We start from the raw sequence: 19,132 nt of genomic DNA on the forward strand, positions 1-19,132 counted from the left end.
GATAAGTGTAAACCTTTTAATGTGCATTAAGGAAGAAGAATGATAACTAGTAACTAGTAAACATTTATGTAGCACTCAGGGTTTGCAAAATACTTTACAGGATCTTTCATTCACTCTTCATTTGTACAAGTCAAGAGACTGACATTTGGCAGCTGACAAAGGAAAATCACAATGAACATTTGCCAATTCCAGTCACTATCTAGAAGCAAAGCCAAATGAATCTATAAGTTGCCCAAATAAAAACTTGCATCTTGCTCATTTAACACAGTGATCGTCCTCCTGAGGCAGGCTAAGAATTTATACAAATACTGTTGGCACCAGCAGATCTCACTTCATAAATCAAGAGCGAAGGCTGATAACAGGGCATTGGATTTGTCAAATGCAAATAAGATCCAAGTGTGGAATGAAAAGTCCCTCTACCACCAATTTGTGAGCAGAAAATTACTGACTAGATGACTAAGTCCTCTTGACATGACATCTAACATAGTTCAGTGAATAAAGATCTGTACTTGGAGACAGAAAGACCTGAGTTCAAATGCAGATTCAGACATTGTGACCTGTGACAAAGTCACTTAGCCTCTTTTTGTCTCAATTTCTTCATCCATAAAATGTCACCTAAGTGAAAAAGTATCTTTCTTGAAGCCCCCTTGTGTGGTAGGTAGGACAAAGATGATGACCCCCATTTTATAGAGGAAACTGAGGCTTGGAGAGGGCCACCCAGTCATGGGTCTTTGGGCCATAGGGAAGACATTTTTGGTGTTCTGCCTGTGTCATCCATGTAGGGTCCCTCAGAAGATCACATCTCTCTGGACTCTTTGCCTTCAGTCGGGGAGGTCCCTGCCTAAGTTATCATAGTAGGATGCAACCTTCCCTTATCTATAGCCATTCACAGTCTGCACCACAGTCTTCCTCTCCGTCAGTCCTAAGAATCCTAGAGATGGGCTTTAATAGGAGGGAACAGGTCTCAGATCCCCTTTCTGCTGCTCCCTGGGTATCTGCTCTGTGTGAGCCCCAACAACACGATCATGGTTGCCAGGAAGCTTAGATCACTCCCAGTCCAATATCCTGTTGGTAGTTCTTATCTTCTTTGTCTTTGGGTGGTTCCTTTTGCCAAGCTCTGTTGAACATGAAGAGAGAAGGATTCTGTGGCTTAGCAGGAAAAAAACTTGGACTCAGTCTCAGAGGTTAGCCTAAGTCTGAATCCTGGCTTTGCAGCCACTGCTCTCCCAGCTAGGGAAAGTTTGCACTCCTCTCTAGGACTCAGTTTCCTCACTTGTAAAATGAAGGTACTGGATGAATGATTTCCCAAGTTCTTTTCACATCTGTGATGATGTTAACTGAATTACTGGCTTTTCGAGCCAATTTCCTAGTGTGTGATCCTTCCACGAGAGATTTGTCTTCATTCTTCCCCTCCAGTCTTGGAACCCTTGCCCTGATTAGTGTGCCCTGGATGGTCCCTGATCCATTCTAACCTTGTCAAAATTTCTTGTGGGAAATCCCTGTGAGCTAGCAGAGCGCTGTCCCTGGTCCTGAGACATCCCCAAACTGGATATAGCTTTTCAGCCAAGGGTCAATCTGTGGCCTATTGGATAGCTCCTCCTCTGTTGCCGAGGGAGGGCTACTTTAGGTCCCAGGGACCATCATGCACCAATCAGTTTTTCCAAGGGCTTGCTGGGAACCTCTCAAATCAAAAGCTCTCAAACTTTATAAAATTTTCTGAAGGAAGTGCTGTGAATGAAGGAAACTCCTTCCCCAGAGTATTGAGAACCAGCCAATAGGAAGCAACTCTCAGGGAATTTCTTTTCTACTTAGAGAAGCAACAGATGCATAGATGATCAGATCCAATGGGCATTTAGCCTAAAAATAAAGCCATTGCGGGGAATAGGGGAGTACATCAAGGGGGAACCTGTATAGAAAATAGCTCTTGAGCCATCTTGAAGAAAGCCGGAGATTGCAGGGAGCAAAAGTGAAGAAGGGCGGGCGTAGAAGACAATCAGTGCAAAGACAGAGACCTAAGATGGAGCAACAGTAAGAAGGTAGGTGGACTGAAATGCAGCGTGACTGAGGTGGAGTCAGGTGTCAACAGTTTTGAAGGTAGTTTGGAGCCAGCCTGGGAAGGCTCTAAATAACTGACCAAAGAGTTTATTTTCTCAAGTGATAATAGGGAGACATTTGAATTTCTTGTGGAGGAGAATAATATGGTTAGCCTTGTGCTTTAGGGAAATCATGGTGGCAGTTAGGTGGCGAATATACTGGAGTGGGGCAGAGATGGAAGGCAGGGAAGCCAGTGAGGAGACTCTTAGACTCAAGTGACTGAATGAGAGTGGCGGCTGGGATGAAAGGTATCTGATTGGCCATGTGAGGTGATGGAAGTGAGGAGCAGAGGCTGTCTCAGAGATGATTAACATGGGGGCCTGGGAGAATGATAGCACTCAGGAGAGAATGGGGGAAGAAAGCAAAAGGGGAAGGGGGAGACAATAATGAATTGTTTCAATCTGATGGATTCAGGATGCTTATAGGACAAGCAGATGGAGATCTCAGCACAGAGTTGGTGATGGGAGATTCTAGCTCAGGATAGAGAAGAAAGCTGATTATGTAGGGATGGGAGTCATCAATCCAGAGATGAAACCATGGAAACTTGTGGGAAGATAGATAGATAGATATAGATAGATAACTAGATAGATAGAGATAGAGAGATAGATAGAGAGACACAGAGAGAGAAGAGAGAAGAAGAAGAAGAAGAAGAAGAAGAAGAAGAAGAAGAAGAAGAAGGAGAAGGAGGAGGAGGAGGAGGAGAGAGAAGAAGGCTCGGGGCTATGGTGGAGGCGATCCCTAAGTAAAGGAGGCAAGACCTGGATGATAAATTAGCAAAGGAGGTTAAGGAGAAGTGGAGTAGGCAGATGAGAGGAGTCCTACCCACCATGATGTCATGATTCTGTGGGTTCTTCTTATAGAAGTCTGATGGAGGAGAGATGAGCCAAAAGAAAAAGCTGCTCATTTAATGTTTGTTGACTGACTGAGCAAGCTGAAGGGATGGAGTCCAAAAGGACGGGATTCAGGAAAGACTCCAGGACTTAGCAGTCTTCTAACTAGGGAGAACATGCAGTTGGGAGTTGGACTCTGATCACTTTTTAAAAATTTCTATCATAATTTTCCTTTCTTTCTCATGGTTTCCCTCCCTTAATTCTAATTCCTCTTTCACAACATGACTAATATGGAATTACATTAAACCCAATTGTACTAGAACAACTTTTACTAGTTTGTTTGATGCCATGAGGAGGGGGGAGGGAAGGGAGGGTGGTAGAAAAATGTGGAAGGCATAAACTTGCAAATGGATGAATGTTGAAAGCTATCTTTGTATATAGCTGGAAAAATTAAGCTAAAAAGCAGTTGGGAGTTGAGAAAGAAAAGGGTATGTGTGCGAAAAAGTAGAGGAAGTGAGGGTAGAGAGTTTCCCCCAGCGATTTGTCAGTGATAGGGAGGGAACTAAGGAATAATAGTTGGGGATGTTAGGGTTAAAGTTTTTTAAGGGTGGAGGAGATAGGGACAAATTTGTGGGCTATGAGGAAGGATCCAGGAGAAAGAGTCTGCATTTGGAGTCCTGATGATGCCCCTATTTATTAGCCTGGGCAAATCCCTTTTCCCCTTGTTTGTAAAATCATAGTGCCAAGGGGTACACAATGCACTCATGCAAGGTGATTTGTCATTGGGAGGACAGCCCTGGAAGCAATTGGAGGGGGGGTGGAGAGATGAATGGGCCCTGGAAAGACAGGTCGCAACATGTGGAAAGAAAACCCTACTAGATGAAGAGGGATGAGGCAGCCCTCTTCCTCCCCAGTCTCACACTGGAGGTCTGTGGTCAATGGCTGGATGCCCATTTGCTAGGGAGCTTAGAGATAAGGAATTTTTTTCTTTTTCTTTTTTAATAAATATTTTATTTATTTTTTCCAACTACATACAATGGTAGTTTTTACTAATTTTTTTTTGCAGGGCTTTGAGTTTTACAATTTTTCTCCTTCCCTCCCTTCTCTTCCCCTCTCCCCCCAACAGAAAGCAATCTGATATAAGCTCTACATTTGTAACCATACTAAATATAGATCGAAATTGGACATGTTGTGAAAGAAGAATCAGATCCAAATGGAAGAAAGAAAACATTAGAGAGAACAAAATTGCATATTACATAAGACAACTTTTAAAAATTGAAAATAAGACACTTTAGTCCTCATTTAAATACCACAGCTCCTTCTCTGGATATGAATGGTATTTTCCATCACAAGTCCTTTAAACTTGTCTGGAGCTGGAAATAGGGGAAGAGCCTGAAGGATCTTGCACTGCTGAGGGGAACAAGTCCATCATGTCTGATCATCACTCCATGTTGGTGTTGGTGTGTAGAATGTTCTTCTGGTTCTACTCTTCTCTTTCAGTATCAATTCATGCAAGTCTTTTTGGGCTTTTCTGAAATCCCATCCCTCCTGATTTCTCATACAACAATAATGTTCCATTACATACATATACCACAATTTGTTCAACCATTCTCCAACTGTTGGGCATCCTCTCAATCTCCAATTCCTTGCTGCTATAAAAAAGCTGATATGAATATTTTTGTACATGGGATTTCTACCCTTTTTTCCCCATAATCTTCCAGGATACAGACCTAGTAGTGGTATTGATGGATCAAAGAGTATGCACAGTTGTATTGCCCTTTGGGCATAATTCCAAATTGCTCTTCAGAAAAGTTGGATCAGTTCACAACTCCACCAACAATGCATTAATGCACCAGTTTTCCCACATCCCTTCCAGTATTTTTCATTATCCTTTCTAGTCATATTGGCCAATCTGAGAGGTGTGAAGTGGTACTTCAGAGGTGTTTTAATCAATAATGATTTAGAGCAATTTTTCATATGACTCTAGATAGCTTTGATTTCTTTGAGAATTGCCTTTCCATATCCTTTGACCATTTATCAATTGGGAGAATGAAAATTTTTAAAATAAATTTGACTCAGTTCTCTATATATTTTAGAAATGAGTCTTTTGTCAGAAACGCTAGTTGTTAAAATGTTTTCTAATTTATTACATTCCTTTTAATCTTGGTTGCAGTGGTTTTGTTTGTGCAAAATCTTTTTAATTTAATGTAATCAAAATTATCCAGTTTGCTTTTTATAATGTCCCCTATCTCTTCTTTGGTCAAAAACTGCTCCCCTCCCCCTTGCATAGATCTGACGTGTAAACTTTTCTTTCTTTTCCTAATTGATGTTTTTTTAGGTTTTTTTTTTGGTAAGACAGTGGGGTTAAGTGGCTTGTCCAAGGCCACACGGCTAGGTCATTATTAAGTGTCTGAGGCCAGATTTGAACCCAGGGACTCCTGACTCCAGGCTGGTGCTCTATCCACTGTGCTACCTAGCCGCCCCAAAATGACTTTTAATATTATCTTTTATGTCTAAATCCTGCACCCATTTTGACTTTATTTTGGTATAGGTGTGAGATGTTGGTCTGTTCCCAGTTTTGGCCATATTGAGATAAGAAATTCTTGTTCAAATATAGTCTGAACCCAATATCTCTTAAACTCCTTCCAGCTCAGAGAGACTGGGATCAATTGAATTCAGCAGACATTCATTACGCAACTACTGTATACTAAGTGCTGTATTCTTAACTTGGAAGTAAAGCCCAGGCCCTCAAAGGGCTTACATTCTAGAAGGAGATGGTATACAGCAAGCATCCATATATGACTGTACAAGATAATTTGAAGAAAGAGAGAGTTTGAATACCTGGGAGCTGGAAATAGGGGAAGAGCCTGAAGGATCTTGCTTAAAAGGGAGCAACCAAATTGTGCTTGAAGAAGCCACCAGATTCTCGTAGGTGGAGGAGAAGAGCAGGTGGGGTAACAGACCTGGAGGGTAGAGATGAAATATCAAGTTTAAGCAGGGGATTTTAGTGGCAGTGTAGCATATGTGAAAGGACATTGCATGTCTGCAATAAACCTTTTCCATGGAAAATTAGAGCTATACCTCAAAGGGTTTTAAATATCAAGTTAAGGGGGCAACTAGCTAGGTGGCGCAGTGGATAGAACACCAGTCCTGGAGTCAGGAAGACCTGAGTTCAAATCCGACCTCAGACACTTAATACTTACTTAGCCGTGTGACCTTGGGCATGTCATTTAACCCCATTGCCTTGCAAAAGTGAAACAAAACAATAAATATCAACCTGAATAATCAGATACTTTTTTATTGGGGCGCTAGGAAGTCACAGGAGATTCTTCAGGGGAGGAAGTGACATGGACTATCCATGCTCTAGTAAGATCATTTTTGGATCTATGTGGAGGATGGATGGGATAGAAGTAAGGCTGGAACCAGGAGGTTAATTAGAAGGCTATTAAAATAGTCCAGGGAAAGGGGAGGAGAGGTGGCCAGGTCCATGGTGAGAAGGAATCATGTATGACATTTTCTAGAGAGATTCTGAGACCTGGGCACAAGAGTTACTTAAACATGAGTGGGGTTTAGACCTCAGAGTCTTCCTGGCACAGACCAGAGGGAAAGAACATGATGCTGGTATATCTGAGGAGGAGCCAGGGTTCAGACTCTGCCGTCTCTGGGTTGGCCTTTGCATCTCCCCTGCTTGCCCGCTCTAGGATTCCGTTAATCCCAGCTCTATCCCACATACATATCTGGGTTCCTTATCCTCCTTTCCCACTGAGTGTCCACTCTAGGTGACCCCCAGATTGGCAGGTCAGGAGGCCTCTTCTCCCCTTTTCCCTGACCCCTCTCAGATTGAGAAGTATTTCTCCCCAGTGGGAGTATTTAGAGCTTGTGCCTGGCCATAGGCTACAAAAGGGTGGGGGCTCTGAGAGACTTGGCTAGTCAGTGAGAAGGGGCCAGAGGCCTCCCTTCAGAAAGCAGTCTATCTGGGCTGTTGCTGAATTTATCCAACCATTTCCTGATGAATCAAGGCTCTGGTAGATGTCATTCCAGGGGCAGCTGGGCAGTTGTTTCTGTTTGGGATGATTGTTGGTGATTCCTCTTCTGTCCCCTCCCTATTGAAATCATTGTCCACAGACACCCTATCTTCTGAGCAACCACAACAGGGACATGCCTTCAGGTGAAGAGGAAGTCACATGTCCAGGCCTGGGTCACCCCAGCTGGACAGCCCTATGTTACTCTTTAGCCTTTCAAACCCTTTACACACAGGAGTTCATCTGGGACTCACTATAACCCTATGAGATATTTGTCACCCCACTTTACAGATTAGCACACTGAGTCTCAGGGAGGGGAAGTGAGCTGCTTAGGGTCACATAGTAAAGAGGCCAGATTCAAATCCATGTCTCCCTCTTCACTCTGTGACTTGTCACCTTTAATCACAAGAACCTTTTTTGACAAATAAAAGTAGCCTGGAAACCTGCTTTTGTTCTTTCTCAGAAAGGCCCCTCAGCTTGGAGCCAGCAATGCGGCTGTGGGAGGGTGGAGGAGGACATAGAGGCCCAACAGGAGGGCAGCCTCACTGTTCTAATCCTGGGAAAATGGGGTACTAGGGAGAGGGGAAACTGGGGAGTTGGGGAACTGGGAACTGAGGGCTGGTTTCCTTCTCCATAGGCTCAGTAAGACTCACTGCCTTCCCCCCGTTCACACTTTCCATCATTAGAAGCAGGGAGGGGTGCCCACAGTGCTCCCAGGGCCCAGTTAGGGTTAGGAAGACCTGAATTCAAGTTTTACCTTATGCCCTTATGGGACCCTTAATTGCTATACACCTCAGTTTCCCCATCTATAAACTTGGGATAATAATCCCATTTAACAGGGGCGGCTAGGTGGCGTAGTGGATAAAGCACCAGCCTTGGAGTCAGGAGTACCTGGGTTCAAATCTGGTCTCAGACACTTAATAATTACCTGGCTGTGTGGCCTTGGGCAAGTCACTTAACCCTGTTTGCCTTGCAAAAACCTAAAAAAAATAATCCCATTTAACTTTCATAACTGTTTTGTGATCTTTGTAAAACTATAGCACAAGATTTGCCATGTAGCAGGTACTTAAATTAGATAGTCTCCCTCTTCTCTCCCTTCCTGTCTCCTCCTCCCTCTCTTCTCCCTCCCTCCCTCCCTCCTTTCTTTCCTCCTTCCCTTCCTTCCTCCCTTCTTCATATCACAGTTTCCCTCTCTGTATAAAGAGGGTTTGACTAGGTGGTCTCTAGGGTCCCCTCCAGACTCACATCCATGATCCTTTGCTGCAGCCTTCCTGTCCAGAAGCACCATCATTTTGAGCTCTTCTACAAAGACTAAGTCTCTTAGGACTGAGGAGGAAATTGGGATCTGAATTATTTGAGGCAGTAACTTGAGCAGGCCCCCTGACCTATTGTGTCCTTTCCCCCTCCCAGCCCTTCGGAGGCACCAAGGAAACCTGAGGATGCCACCTCCTGGGGCTCTCCCAGGGCCACGAAGGGGTTGGGATTTTCCACAGGTGAAGGGTCACCAGCTTCAGGAGACTCCTTGGCCTGGTCCTGCCTGGGAATGTAGTCCCTGCCTTGCTTCTCAGGTCCCTAGAGGGACCCACATAGGGTTCTCAGTCTCATCATTCAGAGAGTTAAGTATTGTGACCACAAAGAGTAAAACATCATCCAAGAGCAATGACCTGGCCAAGGTCTCACAGGGAATAATTGGTAAAAGTGGGAGCTGAACCCATGGCCTCTTAGAGCAAATGCTTTGACCTTCTTCCCACTTCAGATTGATATTCAGCATCATCTCTGGCACACTGGGGGGTCCCCTTGGTGAATGAAGCCTTTACTCTCCTAACTGATGTTCTCCAGATAGAAATGTCCCCTGATGAGAAGGCTCTTGATATCATTAATCCTCTGAGACTTGGAGACTACCTCAGAGTGGACAGCTTCTCCACAAGTACAGGTGGGCACCCTTCTAGAGGTTCTCATGTTTTATGACTCTTCTTGGGGTGCTGCTCTCTTCTAAGTTGCCTCCTTCACTCTAGGTGTCCAGCCTTCCTTTCTCTGAGAAGAGGACCCAGGCAGCACAGAGTAGGACCATCAGAGAGCTCTTGGCTGGTCTCTTTTCCCTGGTACAAGTATCCTGGAGTGGCGGGGGGGCTTTTATACTAACCCTTAAATGGGCACAGCAACTTGTGAACTATATCATCTGCCAGTGTGGGACCCAGGACCCTTCTTCCCATTTCCCTCAGAGAGATGCTGAGTCCTAATTTCCAAGAGAGCTGAACCTGGAAGTCAGAAGCCTTGGGCTGCCCACCAGGTTGACCGTGGGCAGGATGCCACTGCTTTGGGAGGCTCCAGCTCTGATACTTCCTGGCCTCCTTAGTCACCTGCCTCTAGGTGAGCGCCACAGCCAACCCCTGATGGAGGAGGACAACTCAGAGTGCAGAGTCAAGGAGAGAGGAGGGGGCCAGGTGGCAAGGTGGAGACTGGTTCTGGCTTGAGGCATCTGTAACTTCAGTGGGGCCGCCTCTGGAGGGCTCTCTAGTCCCTATGCTGTTTCATCTGCCCCACAGTCCTTGGAGAAAGGTCCTAGGGGACAGAGCAGGAAACTGAGGCCCAGAAAGGGGAGCTCCCTTGTCCAAAGACTTGTGACCACCCAGAAGTAAATCCAGTACTTGAACCTTTTGACTCCCCATCTGTCCAGTAGTCCTTCCTTTTCTGACTTGTGAAATCTCTAGGGAAGATAGGCTAGTTAGGAGCCCTGGGCTGAGGATCCTGAGCAAGTTACTTCATCTCTATGGCCTCAGTTTCCTTAACTGTAAAATGGGCAGAGGCTGATGGCAGACTAGATCTAAACTCAGCTCTGTGAGTTTAGAAAGACAGTATGGTACAGTGGGTAGAGAGCTGACCTCAAGTCAGGAAGACTCGGGTTCAAGCTTCTTATTGACTTTGATGATCTGGGTGACCCTGGACAAAGTCATGGCCTTCCTCGTGGTTCTGGGAAATTTTCTAAAGCAGGGAAGGTACCAGAAGGTTTTTCTCACCCTGATTTCTCTGTCAGTGAAAGTCAATGAAATCATAATCTCTGTCCATGAATTTATACCGGCTGCCCCCAAAGGCAAAGTGGCTTGTCCCAGGGATGGTTTCCCAGTGGGTCTGAATGCAAGGTGGGGCCAGTAAGGCTCTGGTCCTCTGCTCCAGCTCTTTGCAGGCCTCCCCAGGAGCCACTCCCTCCAGGAGCCTCCTTGGCTGCAGGGGCAGTTTGGGGGGGCCCTGAGCAGAAGTCACCTGGCTGGGAGGTCAGCTTGGAATGCTTTGCTTTCTGAAGCCAGGATTAAGCAGCCCAGGGCCACAGGAGGTGGCCTAGTGGGTGGCAGAGTCCCTACGCTGGGTTCTCTAACCATTTCTGAAAGTTTTGATTACATGAAATTCTGCAGGGGATTAGGGCAGCCAGAGAGGATCAAAGGCCTGTGCATGCCAGCACAGACACCTGGGGGTCTGGGTAATGGCAGGGGGACCCTGCCCACTTCTTCTTCACCCATATTGTCCAGGCAGACTCAGAGCTGGAGGCCCAGAGAAGGTCTGAGCCCTGTCCTACTCTACTATGGGAGAATGGTCAGTCAGCCTGGTGAAAAAGGTGAAGTAATCATCAAAACCCTTCCCAGAGAGAAGAGCAGTGGAGTTAGGGGCCAGGTAGGGGCTGAGCATATAGCAGTTTGAGCCTTTGAGCAGGGCAAGACTGGACCAGAGAGTGCCCCACTCTGGGGTCCCAATCAGCAGAACTGAACTGTGTCAGCCTGTGAAAGAGGGCACCCAGGTTTCTGATTAGGATGGCATTTGGGGAGGGATGAAGGGAGATGCTTTTATTCATCCCAGACAGAGCCAAGGTATCTGACTTCCTTCAGGGGCCCTGCATTGTGGCACCCCTTGCATGCCCCTTCATTGTTGGCAGGAGAGGGGCAGGTTCTTCTTGGGTGTGTGCTGGAATTGGAGCAATTGGACCTAGGGCATCCATCCTGCAGAATTAATTGGTTTACCAAGAGAGCTATAAAAGATGATTACTTGATAACTGAATCAATATTTCCCCACCACTGCGCAAGGGAACCAAGCTGGGCACCTGAGCCCAGGAGCCCCCACTGCTGTTTGCTCATTAATCTGGCAAATGTTACACCCATTCCTGAGCCCTCCTCTTCCCCTTCTCCTCCCTCTGAGGGCGACACCTGGCTGCCCAGCAGCCTGCATATAAAGCCCTGGCCCCTCCACCAACTCATTCTCCAGCCAGCCCAGCCAGCTGAGCCAACATGGGGTTGAGCCTAGCCAGTCTCCTGGCAGTCTGGCTGGCTCTGTCCTCAGTAGGGGCAGCGGACCTTCAGCAAGGTAAGCCCTCTGAAGCCATCAGATGACCCCATGGCAAGGGAAGCAGTGCCACTGCTACCCCCAAGATGTGGCAAGAGAGCTGGAGCTCTCCTCTCCTGTGGAATCACCTACAGCTTTCTCAGGAACCAGACCAGGGTTGGGGCTAAGCCATGATGGCACCACCTGATGCCCAAGTCACTCCCTGGGGATCAGGTGAAGTGAATCTTGAGTGCCTTTGCATTCTCTTGACCATAGAGCAGAGCCCTGAGTGACTAAGTTTCATTCTACTCAAGGGATCAGGTCAGTTAAGTCTCCCAGGAGAGGGTGATGCTACCAGAGGTGAGCCTAATAACTTTTGAGGGAGGGCAGGAGGGGCACAACCGACAGGAAAGGGGCAGCTCCTACTCAGGAAAGGTGAGGATGTGGTTCTAAGTAGCTCTCATCCTTCCCTCTGGGGTTTGGAGCCCATCACTCACCTTCTTGTGAACTATTAGTTTTTTGGTCAGAAATGAGTAGTTGGGCAGGGCAAGAGCTCTGCCCTGGTCCCTGGCTCATAGACTCCTTAAGGAGTTCTGACCAGTTGGTCCTCTGGGAAGCAAAGTCATGAGGAGCTCCTCAACCTGGGAAGCTGATGACTGAGGCAGGAATAGTGGAAATATAAAAATCATGATGGAGACCAAGTTGGGGTGGGGGCTTCCTCTCTGGCCTTGTTCAGTAGACCTCAGGGGATTCCCATGAGTCTCCAAAGAGGTGCCCCAGAACTATGGGGACATTCAGGACTGACAAAAGGAAATACTACTGAAGTGGTGGGGAGGGAACAGACATGATGTTCCTCTCCCACAATAAACCAGAGAATGAAAATTGAGCTAGGTTCCATAAAGACTGAGAAAGCTCCAAATGAGGACCCTAGGGAGCTTCTTGAGAAAGGAAGCAGCCTCAGTTCTTTTTCTGGCTCCTCAGTTTCCCCACATGTCGAAGGTGGAGAGTTGTGCCTGGTCTCCATGAAGGTTTGATTGTCAATCCCAGCATCCAAAGTCCTAGTCAGTGAGGTTGACCCTGATTCCTCCAGAATTCAAGCCACCATGGTGTTTTTGATGAATGTTCTTCTAACCATGACCCAGGATCTGACCCGCCCCCCCCCCCCCCCCAATATCCTACTGCAGAGTCCTGGCCTGGACCCTGGGAAGGCTGAGAAATACTTCCTTTTTGGGACTTTGGAAATCCCAGGACCAGGAGGTAGCAGCCTCCGTTGAGGTGGTACAGGTGCCCGAGGGCCATCCTTGCCCTGCCCTGCCTGCTCAGAGCCATTATTGGTTCTCTCCCCTGACATTAACCTGCTCTCCTAGACCCTGAAACCTGGGCGCTTACAAAGAACCAAGCCCCCATGCGGCCCTGGGCTGGTGTGAGGAGAGCCTGGTCCTTCTGGGAGCTTGGGAAAGTCCCTTCTCTCTGGGCTCCCATTTTCCTTCATTAGGAAATGAAGACCTTTGATGGGCAAGACCAGACAATCCTGGAAGTGTCTTATAGCCCCGACCTCTGACTCAGGCCCCTCATGGATTCTGCCAAGCCAATGGAAAGGGAATGGAATGAAGGGGCAGCACAGTCTGAGGGTAGAGGAGAGACAGCTATCGGCAGGAGTGGTGGGGACTCTGCAGGAGTGAGATGGGTGGCTGGCCCTTAGCAAGACAGTGAGTCTAGCAGGAGGGCAACCTTTTGGTCTGCTGTCCAAGGTGTCTCCCAACTGGCCCACTGACTTTGGCTTCTTTCCGAGGAAGCATTTCCCTGGGGTGACTGAGGAGGCTGAGATGTGCCGGGAACCCTCTTCTTTACTGGGAAGTCTCTTCAAAAGTAGGAGACATACATCTAGAGGAAAAAACACCAACCAAAAAGCCATAGATGGAGTGGACACCATGTTCACCTTTTAAAACTTCTCCTTCCTATCACCTTAGTTTCAGTTCCTCTTCCACAAAAAGACGAATGTAAAATAATGTAAAATAAGTTAAACACAAATATACACGTCCAACTTTCATCAGACGGTTTGCCACTGAGGGGAGTGGGGTGGGGAGGGAGGGCAGACAAGTGGGTGAATGTTGGAAAACTTTCATAACATGTAATTGGAAAAATAAAATAAAATATCAATTAAAAAAATCAAGTGGGAGATAGCATGGGAGCTTTGTCTAGGCTGACTCTGGAGTTGGGTGGCTGCGGCACCATGTCAAGGCATTTACTGAAGAGGGGCTCACAGCAGAGACCCCAAAATAAGACAGGTCTGAGGGTCTCCAAACGTCATTGGATTTGCAGCCTGAATGGAAGAGGATCCTCCCAGGGCAGGATGGGGATGGGGCACAAGTCTTGGTTCTCTGTGTTTGCAGACCCACAACCTGACAGATGGAAGGGGAACCTGGCTGCCAGGCTGAGGAGGGAAGGGGGGACCTCCCTCAGACTATTTTCTGGAATGCTCCTTCCCCTTGAATACTGCCCTCAGAGGCTCTCTGAGGTTTGGCCTTCCAGCTTGCTATGGATACACCTGCAGGAGGTCAGGGACAGGCCCAAAGTCCAGGCCAACTGAGGGACTCCTGACCCTCAGCCCCGCAGACTCTGATTTCCTGCTTCTCTGTTTTCTCACCACAGGCAGGAGTCTCAACCACGGCCATGTTGTCTGCAGCACCTGGGGCAACAACCACTACAAGACCTTTGATGGGGATGTCTATCAGTTCCCTGGGCTCTGTGACTACAACTTTGCTTCGGACTGCCGTGACACATACAAGGAGTTTGCCATCCATGTCCAACGTGGCCTGAGCCAGGCTGGTCACCCCCAGATCACCTACATCCTGGTCACAGTCAAGGACATCACCATCTACCTCACCCATCAGCTTGTGGTGGTGAATGGAGCCATGTGAGTCACAGGAGGGTGAGGGTGGAAGAGGAAGGAAGGGCCACCATCTTGACATGCTCAAATCCTGTTACCCCACCCAATATCCTAGGAATGGTGTCCACCAGTCACAAGCACCACTGAAACAGTGCCAACACTGGTACTCAGGGGCAGGGAGACCTTGTCCTATCCCTGGGGTCCTTGGACATGGGCTTGAGCTCCTGAGTAGGAGGTCCTGGAGATCATCCTCCCTTTAGAGAGGAGGAGGCCCAGAGAGGGGAGGGACTTGATTGGGATCTCACAGCTAATTCAGAGCTGAACCAGGATGTTCACCCCCTTCCTTCTTTCTATGTCATCAAATCCCAGGTCAGGGGAAAAGTAAGCTTCAGAGACGAGCAGGTTCTAGATTCTTCAGATGGCATAGCTAGAAAGACCTTTAGCTGACAGAGTGGCAAAGGGAATATCCAGAAAGGATGGAAAGACTTGACCAAGGTGACACAGGGTTCTGTGTGTGTGGGACTGTTGCCATTGGTGTATTTCCTTTTACCAAGTCTGGGGTGTCCCAATTCCAACACAAAGTTGGATTCAATGTGTTCAGGGCTCCTCTGGAAATCACTGCTGATCCACAGCCCAGGGAAGGACTGGGGGCTCAGCAGGAGATGAGGAAGAGGTTCAGGGCTTAAGCTGAGCCCCGGGACTCCATTGCTGCTCTGTGACCTGTACCGGCCCCAGCCAGGGCTGTTTGCAAAGACAAAGAGTTGTGTGTAATTGGCACCATAGATTCAAGTTACCCAGGAGGTGTCCTGTTTACAGAATAAAGGAACTGGGGACCCCTCCCCTCCTTCTCCTGGGTCAGGATTGTTCCTCTTCCATTGTTCCTAAAACAAAGACTCAAATGTAGACCCGTTGAGCTGGTTGGCTGGAGCAGTAGTGCTTCTTGCTTTGTCTCTCCTTGCATCCATGGTGTGTGTGTATGTGTGTGTGTGTGTGGGGGGGGGCTTGGCACCTGGGCCAAAATCATAGGGTGAGCCTGGGCTCCCTGTCCAGGATCCCATTGTCAGGTCCTGCAAGCTGTCAGCCCCAGCTCCTCATGTCCCCCTTTAAATCTCCAGCCATGGGGAATCTGGTGGGCAGTGTTGGGGTTGGGTGAATCTGTTAAGGTCTGTGTTGGAAATGTTGAGCCTTGTGGCCCTGGGCAAGTCATTGCTCATCTGTAAAGCAGGGATAATCACAGATACACCATCTGTCTCCCGGATTGTTGTCCTGTCAACCTTACAATGCTGTAGCAGTATCAATGACTGCTAGAGTGATGACTGACATGTTGGCTGATGGAAGGCTGGCCTTAGCAGGATGCCATCTCCTCCCCCTGGACAAGGCCTGCAGTTCAGGCAACTGCCACTAGATGGAGTCGGGGGTAGGGTTTGGTTGGAGTTTCATAGACCAGCCAAAGACTTTCCTTAGTCTTGAAGCACTGAGGGAAAAGGGAAAAGGTTTTCCTACCAGTGCCTCCCATCTTCACTGTTGATTCCCCATGACCAACATGGCCTGAGCGGGCTGGTCACCCCCAGATCACCTACATCCTGGTGTTGGTGATTTCCTCCCTTGTTCTCCGTGGCAGCCCTGTGGTATTCTAGGCAGAGCCCAGATTCCAAGGGCTTCATTTAGATGAGAAAGTTGAGAGGCTCAGCCCTCACTCCAGGCTAGTGGCCCTTGGGTGCAGGGCTAAGCGCCTGGGGCCAGTGCTTTCCAGACTGATGGCTCACTGAGCTTGGTCCATGCTATAGATATTCTGCCCTAGCAAGAAGATCCATGCATGTTGATGGAGGAGTTGGGTCTCAGCCAATGTGCGGCAGGCTGGAAAAAAGAAAGGACCCCCCCCCCCCCCCGCCCCCAGGCCTGCTCCATATACCAGTATACATGAACTCCAGTTGTCACCAGAAAGGGAGTAGGCACAGCAACAATTGGAAGCTTGGGCCCAGTCTGAGGCCGCAGAGGGTAGAGATCAGCCACTGAGATCATGCCCACAGCAGGGAGGGAGATTAAATGAACCCGAGGGACCATAGATATCGTTCCTCTGACTCTCTAATTTTACAGAGGAGGAAACTGGATTCTGTGGCAAGGAAGTGACCTACCTAAGGTCATGTAGATACTTGAAGGAGCCAGTGTCCAAGGGGCAGTAGAAGCTTGATTCTACCTTCCTTTGTTTTCCAAAGATCTTGGGGTGTCCTGCTTGAGTTTCTCTTAGTACCAGGGAAAGAAAAGGAGATAGAGAGACAGAGACAGAGAGAGAGAGAGAGAGAGAGAGAGAGAGAGAGAGAGAGAGAGAGACAGAGACAGAGATAGACAGAGACAGAGAAAGAGATAGAGACAGAGACAGAGAAAGGGGAGAGAGAGACAGACATAGAGAAATACGAAACTAAAGGGTTGGGGAGTCACAGTCAGAAGTGGAGCAGGGAGTCACAGTCAGAAGACTGGGAGCAGACAAATGGTTTCCAGAGGCACCCCAAGGGACTGAGGATGAGGGTGTGGTGTGTTTGTGGCCCAGGTGTGTAAGATCAGTGAAAGGGAAGGACAGCAGACCTGCTGGGGAGGGCAGTGGGAGTAGCATCTTGGCCATGGTAGGAATTGCTTCTCCAAACTCCCTAGCTGCGCCAGCAACTTCTCCTATGTGGCAGAGAGTAGAGGCCACTGCCTCTCTCTCTCTCTCCCAGTCTTGCCTAAGTGCTCCAATCCTTGCAGTCTCTCCCCCCATAAACTCACAGCTCCTTGGAGGCACCGATGGCTAGGTCCCCAAGTCTCTGCGGCTCCTCAGTGAGACTTCTCATCCCTTTCTTGCAGAGTTCGGGTGCCTTACTATAGTTCTGGCCTCCTCATCGAGAAGAATGATGTCTACACCAAGATTTATGCCCGAGCTGGCTTTGCCCTCATGTGGAACCTCCAGGATTCCCTCATGGTGAATGCACTCCCTGTGGACATAGGGGCTTCTGTGGCCTCTAGTCTCTTACACCCCCTCCCCAGGATGTCCAGGGCAAGAAGGAGAGGGGAAATTTGTTCCAGCAGACCTCCTCCAGTGGTACCTCAGAGTACTCCAGGAGAGCTGGAGGAGATTGGAAAGATTGAAGCTGAGGCCTGGCGAGGGGAAGGGCCCCTTGGTTTGGGAACAGGGTAGCATGTTGGAGTATGTCCCTCTCACTTTCCCTATGGGGTCCCTGGGTGGCCCTCATGCACCAGCCCTGCTTGCAGGGAGCTGCCTGTCCCATTTTTGGTTGGCTGTTAGGCTCAATGCCTCTCTCTTCTTTCTGCTGCTTCTGTCCTTCCTTTTCCTCTGCTCAGCTGGAACTGGATGGCAAGTTCCGCAACCACACCTGTGGCCTGTGTGGGGACTACAATGGCAAGAGGACATACTCTGAGTTCAATAATGATGGTAGGTGACCATCCCCCTCCCCCAGGGACTTGGCAGGGGCAGGAGAGGGAGGAGGGGTTTGTCCTAGAGCCACAGGCCCAGACACATGTGATTCCATGCTCTCCCCTGCAGGAGTTACCTTCAGCCCTATTGAATTTGGGAACATGCAGAAGATTAACCAGCCGGATGCTGTGTGTGAGGATCCAGAAGAGAAGGAAGTCCTCAAATCCTGCTCAGAACATGTAAGCAATGCCTGGCAAAAGAGTCTGGGGCTTGGGTCATGTGTGAGGGGTAAGGGACTTCCAGAAGGCCAAGGCGGAAGAGCTGATAAGTGGGCATGTGGAGACATGCTGGTAAACATTTAACAATCAGCTCTCCAAAAATAATCTGTGGATGAAACAATTTTTAAATTGTTGGTAGGAGTAATATGCGCTGATCCATCACATCCTGAAATCTAGACAGTCGATGGAACACCAAACTGAATGACTTATGTAAATGCTCACACTGAAAATTTAACAATTGACTTTTGTGAGCTAGTTGGAGATGACTCCCTCCCTTCCTCCCTCCCTCCCTCCCTTCCTTCCTTCCTTCCTTCCTTCCTTCCTTCCTTCCTTCCTCCCTTCCTTCCTCCCTTCCTCCCTCCCTCCCTTCCTTCCTCCCTCCCTTCCTCTTCTTCTTCTTCTCCTTCTCCTCCTCTTCCTTCTCCTCCTTCTTCTTCTCTCTTTTCCTCTTTCTTTCTCTTCCTTCCTTTCCTTCTCTTCCATCTTCTCCAAAATGCCCAAGGAGGAACAGCTCAGGGCCTATGTCCTGATGTGGGCATGGGTCTGCTGAAAGCTCTGCCCAGGTGGAAGTTAGACAGATGCTGGGGCAGCTCAAGGGCAGAGCAGACTTGTGGATGTGGTCCTTGCCTCTTTTCCACCAGCGTGCCCGGTGTGAGAGTCTCCTGACGTCAGATGCCTTTGAGGACTGCCAGGCCATCGTGCCAGTGGAACTGTACATCGAGGCCTGCATGCAGGACCTGTGTCAGTGTGAGATGGACTCCTCCTTCTGCCTGTGCAGCACCATCTCAGAGTTTTCCCGCCAGTGCTCCCATGCTGGAGGCCGGCCTCGCACCTGGAGGACCAATGACTTCTGCCGTAAGTATCCACAGAAGACCAGGGCTGGGGGGAGAAGAGAAAGTGCTCCAGGAGCATTAGCTGAGTGATCTCTACTGCCCACGGTGGCAGAGGTGGAGCAGCTATTCATTCTCTGGACAGTGTTTCTATCGCCAACCTCATTCTGGCCCATCACTCTCCTTTGGGTCCTGAAGGGCCCAGTTTGGCTGTCTATGCTGCCAATCAAGGTGTGGGATGAGAGAGTACTCTACCATGTCCTAGGCATCCCAGGTCTGGTTTAGGCACCCTGTGGACTCAGTGTCTCCCCAGCTGGGTTCCATCAGCTCCTCTTGTGGCTGAGTCAGAGCCTTCTCTTTATCTCTGCTCCTTTGGGGTTTTGTTCCCATTGCCCTCTCCCATCCCTGCCTGATCAAGGATCCCTGCCCCCAAAGGTATGGCAGAGAAGCATGCTCATGAGAAAATGTTTT

The 19,132-nt window shown here is 48.6% G+C and overlaps 1 protein-coding gene across 1 annotated transcript in view; it reads left to right on the forward strand.

Moving 5' to 3' along the window:
- The first annotated feature begins 11,220 nt into the window (after positions 1 to 11,220).
- MUC2 (mucin 2, oligomeric mucus/gel-forming) overlaps positions 11,221 to 19,132 on the forward strand; it is a 44,817-nt gene continuing 36,905 nt past the window's right edge. Inside the window, exons 1-6 of the mRNA XM_074230775.1 lie at positions 11,221 to 11,296; positions 13,907 to 14,171; positions 16,986 to 17,100; positions 17,481 to 17,571; positions 17,683 to 17,792; positions 18,473 to 18,686. Of these exons, the coding sequence (XP_074086876.1) occupies positions 11,221 to 11,296; positions 13,907 to 14,171; positions 16,986 to 17,100; positions 17,481 to 17,571; positions 17,683 to 17,792; positions 18,473 to 18,686 (871 nt within the window). The remainder of the gene's footprint in view (positions 11,297 to 13,906; positions 14,172 to 16,985; positions 17,101 to 17,480; positions 17,572 to 17,682; positions 17,793 to 18,472; positions 18,687 to 19,132) is intronic.

The sequence above is a fragment of the Macrotis lagotis genome, chromosome 3, assembly GCF_037893015.1.
Source record: "Macrotis lagotis isolate mMagLag1 chromosome 3, bilby.v1.9.chrom.fasta, whole genome shotgun sequence".
NCBI lineage: Eukaryota > Metazoa > Chordata > Mammalia > Peramelemorphia > Peramelidae > Macrotis > Macrotis lagotis.